General features: G+C 34.2%; 1 protein-coding gene across 1 annotated transcript in view; it reads right to left on the bottom strand.

Moving 5' to 3' along the window:
- Window positions 1-671: 671 nt before the first annotated feature.
- LOC119256960 (disintegrin and metalloproteinase domain-containing protein 32-like) overlaps window positions 672-21,924 on the bottom strand; it is a 37,598-nt gene continuing 16,345 nt past the window's right edge. The window contains 9 exon segments of the mRNA XM_054701121.1: window positions 672-1,095; window positions 1,097-1,213; window positions 1,407-1,478; window positions 4,213-4,281; window positions 10,357-10,534; window positions 11,693-11,769; window positions 14,541-14,616; window positions 16,865-16,926; window positions 19,291-19,367. Of these exon segments, the coding sequence (XP_054557096.1) occupies window positions 1,042-1,095; window positions 1,097-1,213; window positions 1,407-1,478; window positions 4,213-4,281; window positions 10,357-10,534; window positions 11,693-11,769; window positions 14,541-14,616; window positions 16,865-16,926; window positions 19,291-19,367 (782 nt within the window). The 3' untranslated portion in view covers window positions 672-1,041.

Below are 21,924 nucleotides of genomic sequence, written 5' to 3'. Positions count from 1 at the left end.
AGACAGAAGGAAAACGAAAAATATTGGATGGTTTCACTTATTGGAGGAATATAGGGAAACCAAATAAGGTATCAGGAAAAATAATAATAAGTAAATAAACAAAATTAACAGGCAACTATAAATCAGAGACGATCTGCAGGGGAGGAGAGGGAGACGGATCAAAACAGGGTAGGGAAGAACACAAGTGACCATGGTGATGGTGCACGGGTGAATTGGTGTTGGGAATTTTACGGGGACTACACCTGAGAGGAGAAAGCATACATTGTACAAAAATGAACAATGACATAAAATACACATAAACAAATTAATTAGAAAAAACTAGAAAAAGAAAAATAATAATACTGCAGTTTTCTTTCCTGGGTGATTTTTTGCATATTATACCTTATTTAATCACTATGTATGCATGAAATAACAGAATTTATTTAGTCCACAGATAAACTATATTACAGAAATTCTAAACTCATGAAATGAAGGATACTGTGGCTATATATTTAAAACATACCAAGTTTGTTCATCAGGAGGCAAATTTGCTACTTTCAGATACATTTATTCAATGTGAAGAAAGAATCGGTGTGAACAAATAAACTAATTTAGACCAAAAAAAAATTTAACTTTTTAAAATCATGCAGAAAATTCTTTAGGATAAATTTTTAATCTAAATTACCAACCCTTTGATAAAAACTCTTAACAGAAACATAAACTTCACAAGACAAATCCCCTCTCTTTATGTAGTAGTTAAGATTATGGGCTCTGGAGTTACAAACTGTGGGTTCAAACTACATACGCTACTAGATCCAAGATTCCTAAGGTGGTTCAGCTTCATGAAATATCAATCTCCTCAGTGGTAAAGGTTTGATAAGCACAAAAATAAATTTTAGCAATCTTTATTATCTGATAACAAGAAAGAAAATACACGGCCTGAAAAAAGTACATAATGATTAATCAAAGTGTGAAGTCAGAAATGAATAACAATCCCCTAAATTAAGCTATATCATAATCACATATCTTTGTTTTCTTTCTAAGAATACTGAAACATTATTCTTACATGAATAGATAAGCAATATCATGAGGCCTTAGGGTAAGATAGGACTGTTTTCCATTCTAAAAATGCATATAATACTTCATCTGCCTCTCCAGCTGTAGAAATCTTATTTTTATCTGACCAAAACTCCAGTGACGACAGCACAATAGTAACTTTAAATTGGGCAAACATCTAAAAACAGAAAAGACAAATACTTGAAAAATTAATCTTTGTTAATTTATAATAACTAAGAAATTCAGTATTTTGACAAATCAAAACTTAACTTATATGGATGACTATTATTCAGAAATGCCATATCAAGTTAAAGTGTAATTTCAAAACTAATACAAATTTTTCTAACTAGTATGAAATGCAAACTACTTACCGAATTTACAAGGCCAATAATTTCAGTGACTTTACTTGTTACAATCATGCCATCAGAGCCCAAGAAATCATACTGAAAAACAAAATTAATTTTAAATTTAAATACAATTTCTTATGTAATGTGTTTGAGGTTTTTTTAATAAGATTTTCATAGATTTTCTTTTAAAGATTTATTTATTCATGCATATAAGAACCAGGGTACAGGGCAGATGTGCAGAAGGGTGAGAGGATTCACCAAAATCAGAGCAAGGAACAGAACAGGCAGACCAACAGAAATACACTGCTGAGGGAGCAGCGGGGGCGAGACGGGAGAGGTCTGCAGGGCCATATGGGTATCTCCGCAGCCAGCCGGGATCAAACCTGCATTGCAGAAGCTGCAGACAGCTTCACAGCGCCACGCTCAACCGCCTGCATCACCAGGGAGGCCCCTGTATTTGAGATTTACTCTCCATTTACTCCCAGAGATTTGATGCTGCGTTTAAAATAAGCCAGTAACAAATTTAAAAAATGGATATAAATTGGATCACTTATACATGCTGGTAGCTATGTAAAATCATGCAGCTACACTGAAAGTAGTCTAGCAATTTTGTTCAAAACAAATACTGCGTGGCCTCCCAGGTGGCGCAGGCGGTTGAGTGCAGCGCTGTGAAGCTGTCCGCAGCCGCTGCAGTGCCAGTTCAATCCCCGCCGGCCTCGGAGCAACCCACATGGCGAGCAGACCTCTCCTGTCTCGCCCGCTGCTCCCCTCAACAGTATATTTCGTCAGTCTGCCTGTTCTGTTCTCCACTCTGTCTCTGTGAATCTTCTCACCCTCCGGCGCATCTGGCCTATACCCCGGTTCTTGTATAAATAAATAAATCTTTAAAAAAAAAATACTGCAGAGGTCAGGGGAGAGGAGACAAATTATGGACTCAGCATATGACCCAACTGAGAAGAATGACATATTCAAAATATTCAAAGGTAAAAACTGCCACCAAGAATACTATATCTTGCAGAAATGAGCAAGAAATAAAGATCTTCCCAGGAAAATAGAAACTGAAGCACTTTGCCAACGCTAGACCTCTTTTTAAAAAAGATTTGGGCCTCCCCGGTGGCGCAGCAGGTTGAGTGCAGCACTGTGAAGCTGTCCACAGCCTCTGCAGCATGGGTACAATTCATGGCTGGCCAAGGAGATACCCACATGGCGCAGCAGACCTCTCCTGTCTCACCTGCTGCTTCCCTCAGGAGTATTTTTGGTCCATCTGCCTGTTTTGCTCCCCACTCTGTCTTTGGTGAATCCTCTCACCTCCTGCACCTCTGGCCTGTACCCCAGATCTTGTATAAATACATAAATCTTTTTAAAAAAGAAACATTAAGATGGAATTGAATAAGAAAATAGATACAAACAAAATTAAAGAAAACATGACAGTAGCAAATTCTCATTTACAATAATCACTCGCAGTATAAATGTACTGAACTCAGGGATAACACGGCCATCTGAGCTACAAAGATAGGGGGAAATAGATAGTCATGTGCAAGAGAAAAAAACTAGACAACTCAGATCATGCACAAAAATTAACACAAAATGGATCAAAGGCTTGGATCTAAGTCCTGAAACCATAAAATTCTTAGAGGAAGACATATACCTCAACACTAGCTTCAGAGATATTTTTGGAGACTCAACTCCAAAGATAAGGGAAACAAAAGTAAAAGTAAACAAATGGTACTAAGATCAAGCTAAAAAGTTTCTGCACATTGAAAGAAACTATCATTAAAGCAAAAAGGCACACTATTGAATGGAAGAAGATATTTGCACAAAGGATTGACATCCAAGATCTACAAAGAACTCATATAACTCAACAGAAAGAAAAGAAATAGCTCATTCAAAAAACAGGCAAAAGAGCAGCTAAATAGAAACTTTACCAAAAAAAAAAAAAAAAATACATAGATGGCTAACAGTCATATGAAAAAAAGCTCATCATCACTTTTCAATCAAAACAATGATATAATTACTCTCACCTATGAGAATGACCTATACCAAAAATACCAGAATCAGCAAGTACTGGCAAGGGTGTGGGGAAAAAGGAGCCCCTTGTACACTGTTGGTGGGAATGCAGACTGGTCCCGCATTTCTGACTGTACCCAGTGCATGTATAAATAAATAAATAAATCTTTTTTAAAAAAATGCTTATTATCAGAAGAAAGCTTGGAAAGTACATTTTTATATCTGTTTTCTGATATGTTTGAAATAGAGGGAAAATAAAGTTACACCTGGTTGAGTACAAATTACATTATTACCCCAAGATCCTGAAGTTCCCAGGTCCTCAAATTAATTTATGGGAGTCAGAAATCTAGAAGCATGTTTAAACCAGGAAATAATAGACTGGAAAAGGTGCACCATTAAAACCTGCTGAAAAATAATTCTTGACAGATTAATGTAAGCACCTATTGTGTAGTTATATGGTCATCACTCTTGTGCCAATAAATATTTTTTAGAACAAATTTCCCCATACTTCAAAAGCAAGAATAAAGGCTTCAAGAATTTCACTTAAATTTTAACAACAAATATTGTGTATTGGTATAGACCCTAAAGATGTGATGTACTAGCAAAAAGTCATTTGTTATGGACTGCTATATAAAGATTTCAAATAAAACATTTCTGACAGAACTAGTATAAATTTGAATATTCAGTTTCTCAGAAGGCAAATTTTTCCATTGTTCTCTCTATGACATTTGAGTAGGTTCAGAATATTTAAGATCTTTTCCAGTAGGGATAATCATACATTCTCACCAAATATTTAAAAGCAAAGAAAAAACAATGCACATACCAAAATTTTGTCCACCACAATATGCATTTCTAGATAAAGTGGAATTAAATCTGAAACAGCTGGTTCTGCCTAAAGAAAAGAAAAGCAGCATTTAAAAATGTAAAAACTTTCACAAATTATTTGAACTTTTAAAATCTTTTCCCACCTTTACTGAAAGCATAACTGACAAAAATCATGTATATTTAAAATATAGGACTTGATATCTTGGTATACACACACACACACACATACAATGAAATAATTGCCAAAATCAAGCTAATCAATATAGCATTACCTCACAAAGTTACCTTTTTTGTATGGTAATGAAGTGTAAGATCAAACTCTATTAGCAAATTTTAGTTTATAATTCAGTATTGTTAACAATAGTAATGTTACTTACTAAATCTCCAGAACTTTGCACAACTGAAACTTTGTACATTTGACAAATATTTCCCCATTTCTTCTTGTCTCCAGCTACTAACAACTACCATTCTACTCTGCATCTATAAGGCAGACAGTTCAAATCCAACATATAAGTGAGATCAAGCAATATTAATCTATCTCTGGTTTATTTTATTTAGCATAATGTCCTCTGGTACACAGTATTGTCACAAATGGCAGAATTTCCCTCACTTTAAAGACTAATATTCCTCTGTGTGTGTGTGTGTGTGTGTGTGTGGTGTGTCACAATTTGTTTTTTTAAGAGGGGAAACAAAACAGACTCTTTACTGGGTTTTTTGGTTTTTTTTTTAGATTTATTTAGTTATGCATACAAGAGCCAGGGTGCAGGCCAGAGGTGCAGGGGGATGGGGGGTTTATAGGATTCACCAGAGACAGGGTGGGAAGCAGAACAGGCAGATCCACTGCAATATACTGCCCAGGGAAGCAGCAGCGGGCAAGACAGGAGAGGTCTGCTGTGCTATGTGGGTCACCTCCCTGGCCAGATGGAACTCGTGCTGCAATGACTGACAGCTTGATAGTGCAGAGACTTAACCCCTTGCACCACCAGGGCGGCCCCAGACTCTACTGTTTACAAGGTTATTTCTGCCTTGCAAAAAATTCTCTCCAGGCTTTTCTGCCGTATTTCACCTATTCAATCTTTGCTGCCATAATCTGACAATGCAAGAGCACTTTTTTTCTTGCGTCTGTAGTGGAAACCTGGGCAGCAAACAACTGTTTCAGATTTGTCAGCTAAATAAATGCCTTATAAAACATTTTCTTTTTCTGTCATTCATCAATGGATATTGAGGTTGCTTCCATATCTTCACCAAGGTGAAAAATATTTCCTTGAACACAACAGTGGGGATATCGCTTCAAAATGTTGATTTCATTTCCTGTGGGGATATATATATATGTGTGTGTGTGTCGGTGTGTGTGTGCATATGTATGTATGTGTATATATACACACACGTGTGTGCATATGTGTGTATATATGTATGTATATATACATACAGAAATGGGATTGCTGGATCATGTAGAACTCTCTTTTTTCGAGGAACCTACACACTGTTTTCCATGGTGGCTGTACCAAAGTACATTCCCACCAACAGTGCACAAGGATTTGCTTTTCTCCACATCTTTGCCAATACTTGTTATCTTTTGTCTTTTTGCTAATAGCCTTCCTAATAAGTGTGAAGCATTATCTTACTGTGGTTTTTGACTTGCAATTCATAATAAGTGATGTTGAGCACCTTTTCATGTACCCGTTGGTCATTTTTATGTCTTCTTTAGAAATGGATCTAAGTTCCTTAGTCCATTTTTTTTTTTCATTCTTTGTCAAATCACTTACAAAGAACTTGGTTTTATGCTATTAAGTTACATGAGTTTCTTATGCATTTTGGATATTAATCTTTTATCAGACATATGGTTTACAAATATTTTCATTCTTAAGTTGCCTTTTTATTTTGTTGACAGCTTCTGCTGTGCAGAAGCTTTTAAGTTTGATGCATTCCCATTTGTTTATTTTTGCTTTTGTTGTCTGTGTTTCTGTGGTAACATAAAAAAAAAATCATTGTCCAGATTAATGTCAAAAACTATTTTACCGGGCCTCCCCTGGTGGCGCAGCAAATGAGCGCTGGGCTGCGAAGCTGCCCACAGCCTCTGCAGCGCAGGTTAGATCCCCGGCCGCCTGCGAGGGTCCCACATGGCGTGCAGACCTCTCCTGCCGTGCCCGCTGCTCCCCTCAGCAGTGTATTCGTCACTCTGCCTGTTCTGCTCCCCGGTCTGGCTCTGGTGAATTCTCTCACCCTCCCGCATTTCTGAGTGTACCTAGTGCTTGTATAAATAAATAAACAAATCTTTAAAAAAATGTTTTAAAAAAAAACAAACTATTTTACCTATATTTTCTTTTAAGAGTTTTACTCTTTCATATAGGCGAAACACTACGGGATTTGCACATCAAAGACATCTTTACAGACACATCACCCAAAGCAGTGATAGTGAAGAGAAAGATAAACAGCTGGGACTACATCAAATTAAAGAGCTTCTGCACAGCAAAAGAGACAATAACAAAAACAAAGAGAAACCCCACCAACTGGGAGAACATTTTTGCACACAACACTAATGATAAAGGACTGATCACAAAAATCTGCAAAGAGCTGATGAGACTCAGCAACAACAAAGAAAATAATCCAGTCAAAAAATGGGCAGAAGAGCTAAAAAGAAACTTCTCTGAAGAGGAAATGCAAATGGCCAACAGACATATGAAAAAATGTTCAACATCACTTGTAATCAGGGAAATGCAAATCAAAACTACCATGAGATACCATCTCACACCAGTGAGAATGGCACATATTAAAAAAACTAGCAACAACAAATGTTGGCGAGGATGTGGAGAAAAAGGAACTCTTGTGCACTGTTGGTGGGAGTGCAAACTGGTCCAACCACTATGGAGAGCTGTGTGGAGATTTCTGGACCTACTAAACATAGAGCTTCCATATGATCCAGCAATTCCACTCCTAGGTATTTACCCAAAGGACACAGAAACAACAATTCCAAAGAGCACCTGCACTCCTATGTTTATAGCAGCACTGTTTACAATAGCTAAGCTTTGGAAACAACCCAAATGCCCAAAAATAGATGACTGGATCAAGAAGATGTGGTACATATATACCATGGAATATTACTCAGCATTCAAAAAAGATAAACACATGCAATTTGCAGCAACATGGATGGCACTGGAAGGGATCATGCTCAGCGAAATAAGCCAAAAGAAAAAGAAAAATACCGGATGGTCTCACTCATAGCAGGAATCTAGAAAACTTAAAGAAGGGACCAGGAAAATGAATATAAGAAAGTGAAAATCAAAATCAACAAAAAACTATGAACCAGAGACACTTTTTGGGGGTGGGGGGCGGGAGGGGAAGGATTGGGGTCAGAATAGGGCATTTGCAATTGTATGGGGGAATATAAAAATAAAAAATAAATAAATAAATTTAAAAAAAAATAAAAATAAATAAAAAAAAAAAATAAGAGTTTTACTCTTTCAGGCTTTAACATTTTAAATCTTTATTTTACTCGAGTACTTACAGGATATACTAGTATTTGCTTTACAATTGGTTAATATCAATACATAGTGCTTTAAGTTTCATTGCAGTTTACTCAAGGAATAAGATAATCAGTTATAAAGTTCATTAGACAATACAGTTTTTAAGTTTGTGACTTAAGATAAAACAACTAGTATATATAATCATCTTTTTCATATATGCATATTAGAAATAAACTAAATTTCTGTTCTAAAAATAATTTAGGTGGAAAATAGAAAAAATATTTGTTTTGTCACTTCTTCCTGCATCCACGACTTTGCATGTGCCTCCCATTAAGATATGAATCTATTTCTTCTCCCTTTAATATAGGCTAAGCCTTGTATGAATTATTTGCATTAAATAATAAATACATTGTAAGTGCTGGTGTGCTAGTTGTGAACCTGAATCTCAGGAAGTCTTGCATGCTACCACCCCAACATTTACAATCCTATGTAACATCTGTACAAACCTGAGCTGACATTCTAGACATAAGAAATAATGGTCCATTCATATCCATTGGTCCAATCAGCCATTGGTGTCTAGAGGCTAGAGGAAGACCGTGTGAAAATACAGGGAAAAGATGCCCATCTATAAGCTAAGAAGAGAGGCCGCAGAAGAAATCAAACAACCTGATTTTAGACTTCTATCTCCAGTACTGTGTGAAAATGAATTTGTGCTGTTTAAACCACCTAGTCTGTAACATTTTGTTATGATGGCCATTAAAAGAAGGAAATCTTGCTATCTAAAACTACAATAGATCTCAGTGCATTATGCCAAGTGACATAAATCATATAAAGGAAAAACAAATACTGTATTATCTCATATGTGAGATGTTAAACACAAACAAAAAAACAATGAATTCATAGAAATATAAAACAAGCTGATGGTTGCCAGAGGCAAAGGGGAAAGAATGATAGTGGCCAACAGATACCAATTCCCTGATAAAAGAAAAGCAAGTTCTGGAACTATAATGTACAATGGTGACTACAGTTAGCAATACAGTGATATATATTTGAAAGTTGCTAACAGAGTAAATGTTTAAAATTTTCATCACAAGAAAAAGATATTTGCAAAGTACTTGATGATAACCAAACTTATAGTAATAATTACTTTGCAATATAGACATATATCAAATCATGTAATGTACTTTAATGAAATATTACATATATGGCAATTACATCTCAATAAAACTGGAAGAAAAATTTATATACAAGTAACTTTTTTCAAAGAGTCACAGATTCTAGGTATTGAAAGCAAAAGCATAATCAAAGACGGGGTGCACCAACCTCTTGCCTAATATCCACAATAATATGGTAAAAGAGCTTCTAAGGGAATCTGGAAACAGCATCAATACTATATACAATACTTGGTAATCTAAGCAATTGTAAATCATCCCCATAAATTCTTAGAAGGAAAAGTAAATTTGTATTTAGTCAACAAAATATTTTTTAATTAAACACATGTGTGATAGCATTAATATTTTGGTGCTACATGGATATTACATAGTCCTGTATTTTAGTCCTGTATTATTTAGGATATAGGGTTAGAAACTAAAACAAAAACATAAGAATAACAGGGCATCAAACAAGATTGGAATTTTTTTCCTCTCATATTAAAGTCTGACAAGCTCATTCTGCCTCATTGCTCTGTAACTTATGGTATCTCCCTCATCCTGTAGGCTATCGTGTATCAACATGTTGTCACTGTAGGTAACAGGAAAGGGAAAAGGAGAAGAGGATAAGCTCCCTTCCTTTATAATTTAATTCAGATATGACACATATTTACATATGCTCACGTATAGTTAGCCATAATTTTGTCTCATGGCAAGGGAAATTTAAAAATGAAGTCTTCTTTCACCTAGATGAATTATGATGGATTTTATTTTTTTGTAAACTGACAGAAGATGGGAGCATATTTACTGGGAATAGTTAAGCTTATACCTCCTATATAAATTATACATACTTATGCCATTTGGCATAAAAATTGTGAAAAAAATCTTTCACAATTACTTTTATGAGGATCAACACATGTACGGGGTGTATAATGAACAATTTGCATAGCCACAAGTGACAATCCTGCGTATAATCAGCTTTAATTATACTTATAAGTAAACTAATGCTGACTATTTAGTTACTAATGCAACCTTCATAAACATTGGCTTTATCAAATTAAACTTCCAGAATATAATGGTAAAAGTATGAACTGAAATTTTTAAGTTTATACTGAATATACACAAGTTAATTTTCTAAAAGTTGTAAGTATGTAACTATAAAATAAAAATTAAAAAAACAAATCATAAGAAAAAGAGATGTGAAAGGTGGACTTTCAGTGAAAGCATAATGTAGTAGAGACAAATGTCAAATTTAATGTTGTACAAGAGAAACCTATAAAATGTTATAAACCAATGTTACTTCAATTTTTAAAAAGTCATTGCCAAACCAGAAAAAAATGTAAATAATTAAATGTTACAAAGAGAAAAATAGTGCTACATGGTTTAAAAAAAATTGTAAGGTAAGAAAAGGTAAGACTAGTCTCAAGGAGAGGTTATAGGTATGTAATAGTTTAATAAATTTCTTTTTAAACTATATTTAATAAAAGCAATAACTTCCTTGAAATTAATAATAAAGCATACGCAACTCACCTTTCCACTTATAAAAATGTTATAGTCCATTGGATTTTGTTTTATGCCTTTGTTATTTGCAGTAAGAATTGTAGAATCATTGTTTTCATTCCTTAATTTATAAAGAAGATGCTGAAATTCAACTTCAGATTCCAGAGGCTCGATTACATATGAAACATTTTCAAATTGTAGTATTCCTCTGTAAAATTAAGAATAAAAATGTGAGTGCTTTTCCTCAATTCTATGTTATAAAACTTTAAGATAGTAAAAGGGAAAGATGGAGGGCAAAGACAAAGGTAAAAGATACAGAACATATCTGAGTTGTTCTGACCCAGACTCTCTATGTTTTGCAGACTCTAAAGAGACAAAGATGTCCATAATTCCCAGAACTAAATTTCTGTTTTATTTTCTCTATGGTTATAAATGCAACAAAAATTATGTAACCAGCTGCTAGGTGTACAAATATACAACATTATAGTGATCAAATAATTCCGCTGGCCTCCAAATAAATGACTTAATAAAAGCAATAGTAAATAGAAAGCATCATGAGTTTGTCTCTGGATTATACTGCCTTTGAATAATGGTTACATTGCTTGTATAACAAAAAGATATATAATGAGCCATTTTATTTCTGAAAATAAAATTTGGCAGTAATTAAGAGAAGGTATTTCTTATTAACTTTGTTTTGTATCATCTGAATAAGAAAATAAAAGCAAGATTTTAAAGAGTAAACAACTGTTATTACTATTCACCCCTTAATCAGTTGTATTAGTTCATTTCTTTGTAAAAACAAGGATCCCAGACTACAAGATATAAGTGAAAAATTTCCTTACAAAATGGAAAACTCTATTCCAGAGTAAAACCTACAATTCTTAGGGAGTTAAAGACAATGATATTATTAGAAAAACATGAGTATAATATTAATAATTGTTTACAAAAAATTTGCCTTTTACTTTTAATGATGGTTTTCCTTTAGAAAAGGCATACCTTTATCTGTATCTTTTTATCTCCAAACACTAGGCTAATATAAGGTAGATATCAAAACCACTTGCTAGAAATAAGCTATACGAAATTTAGTTCTTCCAACTCGCTGTACACAGGTCTATTTAATTGTCATTTCTGTAGTTAAGAAGAAACAAGATCTAGACCAAGGAGACCAGGAACTCTAAATCTTCAAGGAAACTAGAAGTATCTCTAGTCAGTGAGGAAAGTGAAGACATTAGAGAAGACCTTTAGAGGACTATCTTCCACATAGAAATCCTCCTCTAACTACACTTATAATAAAAACATAATAAATTTACTGAAGCCAAATATCATAACTGTGGTATTCACATATCAATGGTAGAAAACATATAACCTCAGTCCAGAGCATGTGCTGAGTGTGACAACAGAATTTGGATGTTCTTCAATATATCCTTGGTAATAGCACTGAGTCTAGGAAAGAAAAGAAGCAAAGCCACTTAGCAATTGACAAAAATAATTTCTAATGATTTCTTAATTTTATACTTAGTAAAACTTTCCAAATACTTTTGATAGGCTACATAGTTTATATTTGTGAATAACATGACATTCAGAAAACAATCTCCCTATATTTGCTACATTCACTACTCTTCAGATTAATGCCCAGGATTATTTTATGCTGTTTCTAAATTATCTAATATCTTAGATAAAATTATTTTCCAATACAAAAAATTTAGGTAATCAATTAAAAGACAAAGGTTATGAATTCTGCTTTTCCTTAAAAACCCAATATTTGGCTTAAAAGAAATATCTAAAAATTGAAGGGCACAAGAATATTGAAGGCTAGAAAAAGTTACAGCATGCCAACACAAATGAAAAGGATGATTCCCAACATAAAATAATTCAGAAAACGCAGGCTTTAAATTAAGAGGGGCATTACATAATGATGAGTTTCAATTCACCAAAAAGACATAAATATTCCAATTTTGCATTTGTTTAGTGATACAGTTTCAAAATACATAAATCCAAAGTTGAAAGTAGAGAAATGCATAATCATAATAAAATTTTTAATATGCATTTCTGTCAATAACTGATAAATCAAGCTTTTGAAATCTAGAGCCAATTTGGACAGTATGTAAACAACCTACCATAGGTAAAATACCATATTTTAAGACTGTAGAATACACTATTTTTTCAAAGAATATGAACATTTACAAAAATGAAACTATAGGCAAGGCCTCCCTGGTGGCACAAGGGGTTAGGCAGCCACTGCAGCACAAGTCCAACCCTGGCCAGGTAGCTAACCCACATGGCTCAGCAGACCTCCTCCTCTTGCCCACTGCTCCCCACTCTGTCTCTGGTAAATATACTCACCCCTCCCATTCTTCCACCTCTGGTTCACACCCCAGCTCATGTATGCATAAATAAATAAAATAAATCTTTTTAAAAAATGAAACTACCTTCTGGGCCATGATGCACAGCATTAATTTTAAAGTACTAAAATCATACAACTGTTGGTCTTTGACCATGGTAAAAATAAACTAGAGATACAGCAAGCATCATCAAAGAAACAAACAACAACAACAACAAAAAAAAAACCAGAAGACTACATCTGAAGATTCAGTGAAACTATAAACACTGATAGAAATCAATGTAAGAATTCTTATTATCACATTGTTTTATGTTGGAAATAAGGGTAGGAGGAGCAAAAAAAAAAAAGAAACTGATAGTCCTATCCAATATAAGTGAAATAATATGGAGTTCAATTCAATATTTCAATAAATTTTTACTATATACTATGTTCCAGACATTTTTCTAAGCAATAGGGATACATCAGTGAATAAACAAACCAAAAGTCCTTCCCTCATGAAAATTATATTGCACTGGGAAAGCAAAATAAATAGTCGACGCATATACAGCACATAATGAACTGGTAACTACCATAGAGAAAAACAAAACAGGTAAGGAAAATAGAGTACAAAGTACAATACTGTAATTTAAAATGAAGATTAGTCAAGAACTATGTAATAGAGTAATTCTGAACAAATACCTTTAGAGAATAAGATAGAAAAAAGTGAGGAGTGAGCAAAAAGTGAGTTCTTAGCAAAGAACAAGAATCTGGATTAGAAAAAATAGGAAGTGCAAAGTCTATAAAAGGAAAACATGTCTGGTACATTTGAAAAACAGCAAGGACACCAATGTAACTGGAATACAGTAACCAAGGTAGAGAATAAAAAATAAGGTCAGAGAGGTAAAAGGGGACACGGTTGTGTAGAGATTTTAGGATATTAAAGTAACTTTGGTTTTCACTCTGTGAGCAATGAGAGGTCATTTACAGGAGGGTCTGAGAAGAAAAGCTAAATAATTTGAAGAGGTTTTAACAAGATCCATGTTGAGAATTGACTGAGAGGTTGGCAAGGTAAAGGAGTAGGGAAATGATTCAGGAAATATATGGCAGTAATCCAAACTACTTGAAAAGAGTAGTATCAGCAGGTGGAGACAAGGGAAAAGATAGTTTCTGGTTATATCATTTGAAGTATAGAGTCAACAGGATTTGTAAATGGGTTGGATGGGAAGTCAAAAAAACAGGGAAAGGGCCTCCCCGGTGGCGCAGCGGTTGAGCGCTGGGTTGCGAAGCTGCCCGCGGCCTCTGCGGCTCCGGCTCGATCCCCGGCTGCTCCCCGGCCACCGGAGGAGGGTCCCACATGGCGCACAGACCTCTCCTGCCGCCCGCTGCTCCCCTCAGCAGTGTCCTTCTGTCCTTCTGCCTGCTCTGCTCCCCGCTCTAGCTCTGGTGAATTCTCTCACCCTCCCGCGCTTCTGACTGTACCCAGTGCATGCATAAACAAAACAAACAAACAAACAAATAAATAAATAACATGCCTCTAAAAAATAATAATTAAAAAAAAAGGGAAAGGTTTTCATCTAACATTTTTGTGTCCAGAACATTTGTTTGCTTTTTTTATTCTTTAATTTATAATTATTTATTCAGCAAAATATAAATTAATAAAATAATTAAATAATGGCTGTGTTCTAGGTAATACGGAAGGTGCTAACTCTATCTAGTTCGCTTTAATTTACCAAGACATCAGAAAAGTGTAATAAGGGAAGTGAGACAATAAATCAATCCCTGTTGCAATAAAGGCTTTCCCAGTGAATCCTGGGATTCTATGTTAGGAAAGCATCTATTCAATATCATTTCAATAGGTTTAAAAATCAGATAAAACATGGAACTTAAAACTTACCTGGGTATCTGAATGATGAGAAGTCAAAGATCCTCGATTATACAAATAAACCATGAAGTTTTCTGCTAAAAATAATCTGAATATAAAAAAGAGTAAGAGTTTTTTTAAAATATATTTTTTAAAATATTAATTCTTAAAAGTATATTTAAAAAACATATATGTAAAGTATCAGTTAGTAAACTAACAACTTTGGGACAAATCTGACCTACTCTCTACTTTGGTAAATAAAGTCTTATTAGATAGACCCTCACCCATTCATTTATGTATGGCCTATGGCTGCTTTCAGGCTACAGTGACAAGTGGAGTTGTTTTGAAAAAGATGGTATGGTCCTAAAAATCTTGAAGTATTCACTATAATATGGATATAGAGAAGTTTGCCAGCCCCTGACAAAGGTAGTGTATATATATATGCATGTATTTTTTATTCAAAGCAATACACAGTTACTCAATGTGTATTGCTTCTTTCATTCTTCCTAAATTTTACTACTATGATTATCTTTATAATGAGGTGGAAGAGTATTGTACAAAAGCCATTAATCTGAATATAGGTACTAAAACTACAAGTTTAAGTTCAGTCTTCTCTGATATTATTCTCTATACTTAGTTTGCCATTTTAATTTTGCTTCCATACTTATTGCTCACTCTTGTATCCAACGTAATGTTAACATGACCACTCAGACTATCTACTGCTGGAAATTCTCCACTAACACTGCTATTACATGGTTTACTTATGGCCCCCCACCCAGTTGTCAAATACAATAGGCACTTTGAAGTCAAGTAAAACTACTCTGATTCACTTCATAGTGTTGACCACAATCTCCCCCATTCCTAAAACATCTGTTCTTGAACTTCCCCGTGGTTTCCCTCATATCTTTCTCTCTACTTTTATAAGTAAGTCCCTTCATCTAGATTCTTGTTTTTTCTCTTTAATGTTTCCACAGTATTCAGTTCTGGGTTGCTTTTCCTTCTCACCTTTAATATTTACCCCCACCTCTATAGATTTACATTATTCATTTTTACTGCTTCATTTATACCTACATAAAAAGATGGCATTGAAATTCACACCTTTCTCCCATGTTTGAAACTACATCTATCAATAGGATATTTCTTCTAGAAATGATCCCATATTTCCAATGACTCAGTTATATTTCCTTTCTCTTTCACTGCCCCACCAAATCTCTGCTACCACTATATTCAATCTGTCAGCTAATCTTTTTTCTGCCATCTCAGGTCTCAAAAAAAAAAATCACCTACCTCCACTCAGCCATAGTTCTTCTCATTATTTCTCATATAGGTTATTTACAATAACTTCCTGTCACTGCACTGTCATAATTAATAGGTGATTTCTGAAAACAATATACACATGCTCTCTCCATTTCCCAAACGCCAGCCCCTATATTTCTTATACTGTTTAGAGTCCATATAAGATACTCAAATGCAATGTGAGTTTTCTCATTTCTCTTTTACATTTGAAAACTCTTTGGGATGTCATTCATCATATTCTTCCTTTCTGCCTAAAAGAGGTTAACTATCCTTTTCCTCAATACCATTCTTTGGCATCTTACACATCGTATCATTTGTTTACACATCTGTCTTAAAGAAAACTTTCCTTAGTCAAAAAAAACTTTGCTTTTTCTTTCTTAAAAAAGCATTCATCTGAGAATCCCTTTCTTCTTTCTTTGCCAAATGCTTTGGAAAAGTGTCTTACACTTACTTCTGGCTACACACAATTCATCTTCTCTAGCTTTACACCCAAAATTTAACTGAAGCTGTCCTCTTGAAAGTCACAAATTACTTTCAGTCAACCTTTCTCAACTGAGTTTCCATCACATAAGTAAATCATGCAGAAAATTATTTCAATTGTTTCTCAATTCTCTGAAAAGTAGTGTAAAGTTACTACTATTTTCCATAAATTATTCATCAGTTCCCATAACAGTGTATGATTTGCTTTGCATATTAAATCCCTTGTTCATATCCCTCATGATGGGCCTGCCTCCCTGATCAAATCCCAACTATATGTTCACTCACTACCTTACTTCTTATATTGACACTCTGCCCTGATTACCAGGTCCTACTTATTCTGCCAATTTAAAATCATAATCTTCAGGAGACAAATCCCTGCATTTTCTATTCTAAACCACCCCATTCACAAAAGATTACTTAAGGTATAAGGACCAAAATTTTAATTAATGAACTGATGAGCATGTGAGACAACTAAAAATTTTAATAACTAATATATTTTAATACTTAATATTCCATTTTTAATATAAGTTTAAAAATTTATATAAATAAAGTGAAATCCAAAACTAAATATAAGATATTACCTTTGCTTAAGGTGCACAATATATGGTTTCTCATCTATTGGAATAATATAGGATATCTGTTCCTAGAGAATCCAGAACAACTATGAATGAACACAATGTAATGGAAGAAAAATAGCAATTTACATAAATTATCCCCTCCCAAAAAATGCTTAAAATGTCTTGATTAAAATGAATCAAAATGTTATCTAAAATCTGTAACAATATGCCAAAGAAGAACAAAACCAAAAACTTGTAGAAGAATTAAATACTAAAAATTAGAGCAGAAATAAATAGAAATCAAAAAGACAGTTCAAAAGATCAATGAAATTGAAAGCTGGTTCTCTGAAAAAATAAAACAGACACACCTATAGCTGGGCTCATCAAAAAAAAGGGGAGAAAGCTTAAATATTAATAGAATCAAAAGCTAACGAAAGTTACAACAAACCCTGCAGAAATCCAGAGGCTAATAAGAGATTATTATGAACATTACATGGAAACAAATTCAAAAACCTGTTTAGAGTCCATATAAGATACTCAAATGCAACGTGAGCTTTCTCATTTCTCTTTTACATTTGAAAACTCTTTGGGATGAGATGGACAAATTCTTAGAATTATGTAATCATCCAAAGCTGAATAGTGAAGAAATAGAAAACCTGAACAACCAATCACAAGCAAGGAAAATGAAACAGTAATCAAAACTCTTCCAAAAACAAAGTCCAGGACCAGAAGGCTTCACATGAAAATTCTACAAAACCTCCACAGAGGAACTAATACCTATTCTGCTCAAACTCTCCCAAAAAATTGAGAGTAAGAATACTTCTAAACACATTTTACGAGGCCAACATGACTATACTACCGAAAACAGAAAAAAAATAAAACTATAACCAATCTTCCTAGTGTATACAGATGCAAGAATCCTCAACAAAATCTTAGCAAACCGAAACTTATAATGCATTAAAAGGACTATACACCCACTAAGTGGGATTTATAACGAAACACAAGGATGGTTCAACATATAGAATCAATCAATGTAATTCACTACTTCAACAAAAAGATAAAAACTATATGATCAAATTAATAGATGCCAAGAATGTGAAAAGATTCAACATCCATTTATGACGAAAACTCTCAAAAAATGAGGGTAAATGCAACACATCTTAACATAAGAGCATAAATGTGAACTTGTTGACAAATCATAGTAGGTATATTTTATGCTCTTTTCCTTTAGTTTTTATGTTTTAATCAAAGCACTACTCTAAAAACAGTTTTTTAATTCCAACTATCAACTTAAAAATATGTGTATTTTCACCAGTTCATTTCAGCTGGAAGAGCTGATGGGACATGTAAAATGATACAGTCACCATGGAAAACAGCTTGGTCATTTCTTAAAATGTTTAGCATAAATTTACCATGTGACACAGCAATTTCACTCCTAGAATCAACTCAAAGTAAAGAAAAAAATATATCCACACATACATGTTCATAAAAAAGTATTCATGAGACAATATATGAAAAATAACCCAACCATCAATTGCTGAATGGAAAAACAAGCAAAACATGATATACCTACATCTATTAAGTAATAAAAATTAATGAAGTACTGATGTTACAAAACAGATAAACCTAAGTGAAAGAAGCCCAATGCAGAAGTCTATATAAATAGTATGTTTACATTTAAATGATATGTCCAGAAAAGGCAAAATTATATAAGCAGAACACAGAACAGCAGTTATCACAGGCTTGGGGTGGAAACAAATAGTTATGAAAGAACTTTTTAGGAGAATAGAAATGTTCCAAAATTGAATTTCAGTGATGTTCACATACTCTTTGTACTAATAATCACTGAGCCATACATTTCCAATGGGCGAATTCTGTGGTGTGTAAATTATACCTCAATAAAGCTTAAAAATATAAGGTTTTATCAAAAGATTGACAACTTCATACTTGCTTTACTATATATCTGTAACCCCTGATACTTAGCACATATTTATACACATAATTCCAGAGAAATATCTGCTAAATAAATTGATGAGTAAGAATAAGAATCCCCTTTTCTAACAAAAATAATAAAAGTGTTTCTCCTAAGAACTGTTAGGCACAGGGATGGAAGATTAAGGAAGGAGGCTTTGCAATTAAAAGTGATTCTCCTTAACCATTGTGGAGAAAATTGTTCTTAATCTGAATCATCTAGATAGCTCAAGACCCTAATTCTTTTACATTATTTTCTGATTTTGAATTTAAAAAAAAGCTTTACCATAAAGAAACAACAAATGATAGACAAAACATATCAGTATGATGTATATATTTACTTTATCCATGAAATTTTTCAATTCCTATTCAGTAGTATTACTAACTATACACATATCATAATGGAATGTATACATTTCATTGCTATTTAATAAAAACAAGAAATTTTATATAATATTTTTGATAAAAACATTTCTTACATTTTCTATTTTTGAATTACTTGTATTTGCTTGAATTTTCTCTGGAACTATGATTTGTAGAAATGAATTTTGAAAACCTGAAAAAAAAATTACAGTGTCTTAGAAAGACTAAAACTTTGTTCCAGTTTTTTACAAGGTTCACATACACAAATGAGTCATCACTTATATTCATAAAAATATCTTTAAATGCTTAATTTAAAAACAGACAAGATAATTATGAAAGAACCCAAAAAAAAGCAGGGTAAATTTAATATTTGTTCAAATTACATAATTTGCTTTCCTGCAGAAAATAGAACAAATAGGTGCCCAAAATTCAAAAGTATACTTCAAGAAAATACTACTGAAATAAAAGATTTGAAACAATACACTAGGAAGTACTCTTAATTTCAGAAATAACTGATAATAACTAATCAAAACTGGAACATATTCTAGTAAAGGTGTCAGTTGACTAAGATAAAGAATCCTACAGTCCTAGGAGCAAAAAGAAAAACAAGAAAATCATAATGTGCGTAAGGGAGAAAAGCAAGCTGACTTGAGAATATTTAATAGCAGTATTCAAAAGCATTTAAAAATTGATTTAAAAAGTCCCAAAAAATCAAGAAAAGTATGCACCGAGAAATATTATTTTTTAAAAATACCTGACATGTAATAAACATTATAAACTTTGATTTCTCTATTATTATTTTCTGAAGATTTTTCCCCACCATCTTTCCTTGTATTCCACTTATATTCCCTATCTTTCCCTCCTCTCTCTTAACCGCAGAGCCCTCAGAATGTTTATTAATAGCCACTGATTTCTGAAAGGATTTTACATTATCAAATTGCAAATGTTCAGTATTCATTTTTACCATTCTGTATTACTTTGCTGCATTCTCTCAAATTGCCTTCATTTTGTTAAAAAAGGCTGCTTTTCAGCCTCTACAGCACGGATTTGATTCCCAGCCAGCCAGGGAGATACCCACATGGCGCAGCAGACCTCTCCTGTCTCGCCTGCTGTTCCCCTCAGCATTGCTCTCAGTCCATCTGCCTGTTCTGCTCCCTGCTCTGTCTCTGGTGAATCCTCTCATCCTCCCGTGCCTCTAACCTGTACCTCAGCTCTTGTATAAATAAATCAATCTTTTAAAAAACAATAAAAAAGCGCCTCCCCTGGTGGCTCAGCGGTTGAGCGCTGGGCTGCAAAGCTTCCTGCAGCTTCTGCAGCGCCGGTTCGATCCCCGGCTGCCGGTGAGGGTACCACATGGCGCGCAGATCTCTCCTGCTGTGTCCACTGCTCTCCTCAGCAGTGTATTTTGTCGGTCTGTCTGTTCTGTTCCCTGCTCTGGCTCTGGTTAATTCTCTCACCCACCAGCACTTCTGACTGTACCCCAGTTCTTGTATAAATAAATAAATCTTTGGAAAAAAACAATAAAAAATAAAAAAAAAAGTGGCTGCATTTCATCCTTTCTTTTGACTATATGATACTCGTTGGTGTGATTATACCATATTTTCTTGGCCCAATTGCTATCAATGGACATTTAGGCTGCTTCCATATCCTAGCTATCTTAAATAATGCTTCCATGAACACTGTGGAACAAATGGGTTTTTTGTTGGTTTCTTTTGACTTTGTGGATATCTCATTTATTAATTGCTCAAATCTGCTGCACATTTATTAAATTGGGTTTTTTTAGTGTTGAATTATATGAGTTTTTATATATCTTGGATATTAATCACTTATTGGATATATTAAACTTTCTCCCATTCAATAAGATGTCCATTTAATCATTTTATTTTTTCTTTTGCTGTATAGCTTTTAAACTTGAGGTAATTCCAATGCTTTTGTCTTAATTCCCTTATCATAGGGTTCAAGTCACCAAAAATATCTTTACTGTTGATATCATTGACTATATCACCATTGTTTTCTTCTGTGTATTTTATCACTGAAGTCTTGTATGTGAACTTATAATCCATTTGGAGTTTGTTTTCTTGCACGGTGTTAGTGATAATCTGACTTCATTCTTTTATGTGTGGCTATGCAATTTTTCCACCAACTTCTGTTAAAGACACAGTCTTTTCCCCATTTTACGGTCAGGGCTGCTTTATCATAGCAGCACTGTATAACAGGTTGTATGAGCAGGTACCCAGGATGGAGGGTACATTGTTGGAGAGCTGGGGCACATAGGGAGTGCTTTTGACTTGACAGCTGTATCCTAAACTTTGGTTTCCTTACAGAAGAGTCTACTACTTGAAGCCCAGGCTGAAATATCCAAAACCCCTGCCACCCCTTTCCCCAGGGTTAAAACCGAAACAAAGAAATGCGTGAACAAACTAGAACTCAAGCACCTACCAGTAGCCAGAGCCAATAACCCAGGATAAGACTCCTGAAAAAGAAAAGGGAACAAATACACTGAAATACACTGCTGAGGGGAGCAGCGGATGAGACAGGAGAGGTCTTCTGTGCCATGTGGGTAGCTCCCTGGATGGTGGGGATCAAACTCCTGCTGCAGAGGCTGTGGATAGCTTCACAGTGCTGTGCTTAACCACTTGCACCCCCAGGGAGGCCCTCCTGTTTCAATTTCAATGCTTGTAACTGGTGTGCTGAATTCATCAATTTCTTTCTGGGTTAGTCTTAGTAGATTATATTGATGGAGAAATATA

This window comes from Talpa occidentalis, unplaced genomic scaffold (genome assembly GCF_014898055.3).
Source record: "Talpa occidentalis isolate TD23 unplaced genomic scaffold, MPIMG_talOcc4v2.1 talOcc4.4, whole genome shotgun sequence".
In the NCBI taxonomy this organism is placed as follows: domain Eukaryota; kingdom Metazoa; phylum Chordata; class Mammalia; order Eulipotyphla; family Talpidae; genus Talpa; species Talpa occidentalis.
This window is presented reverse-complemented; position numbering and strand designations above follow the sequence as displayed.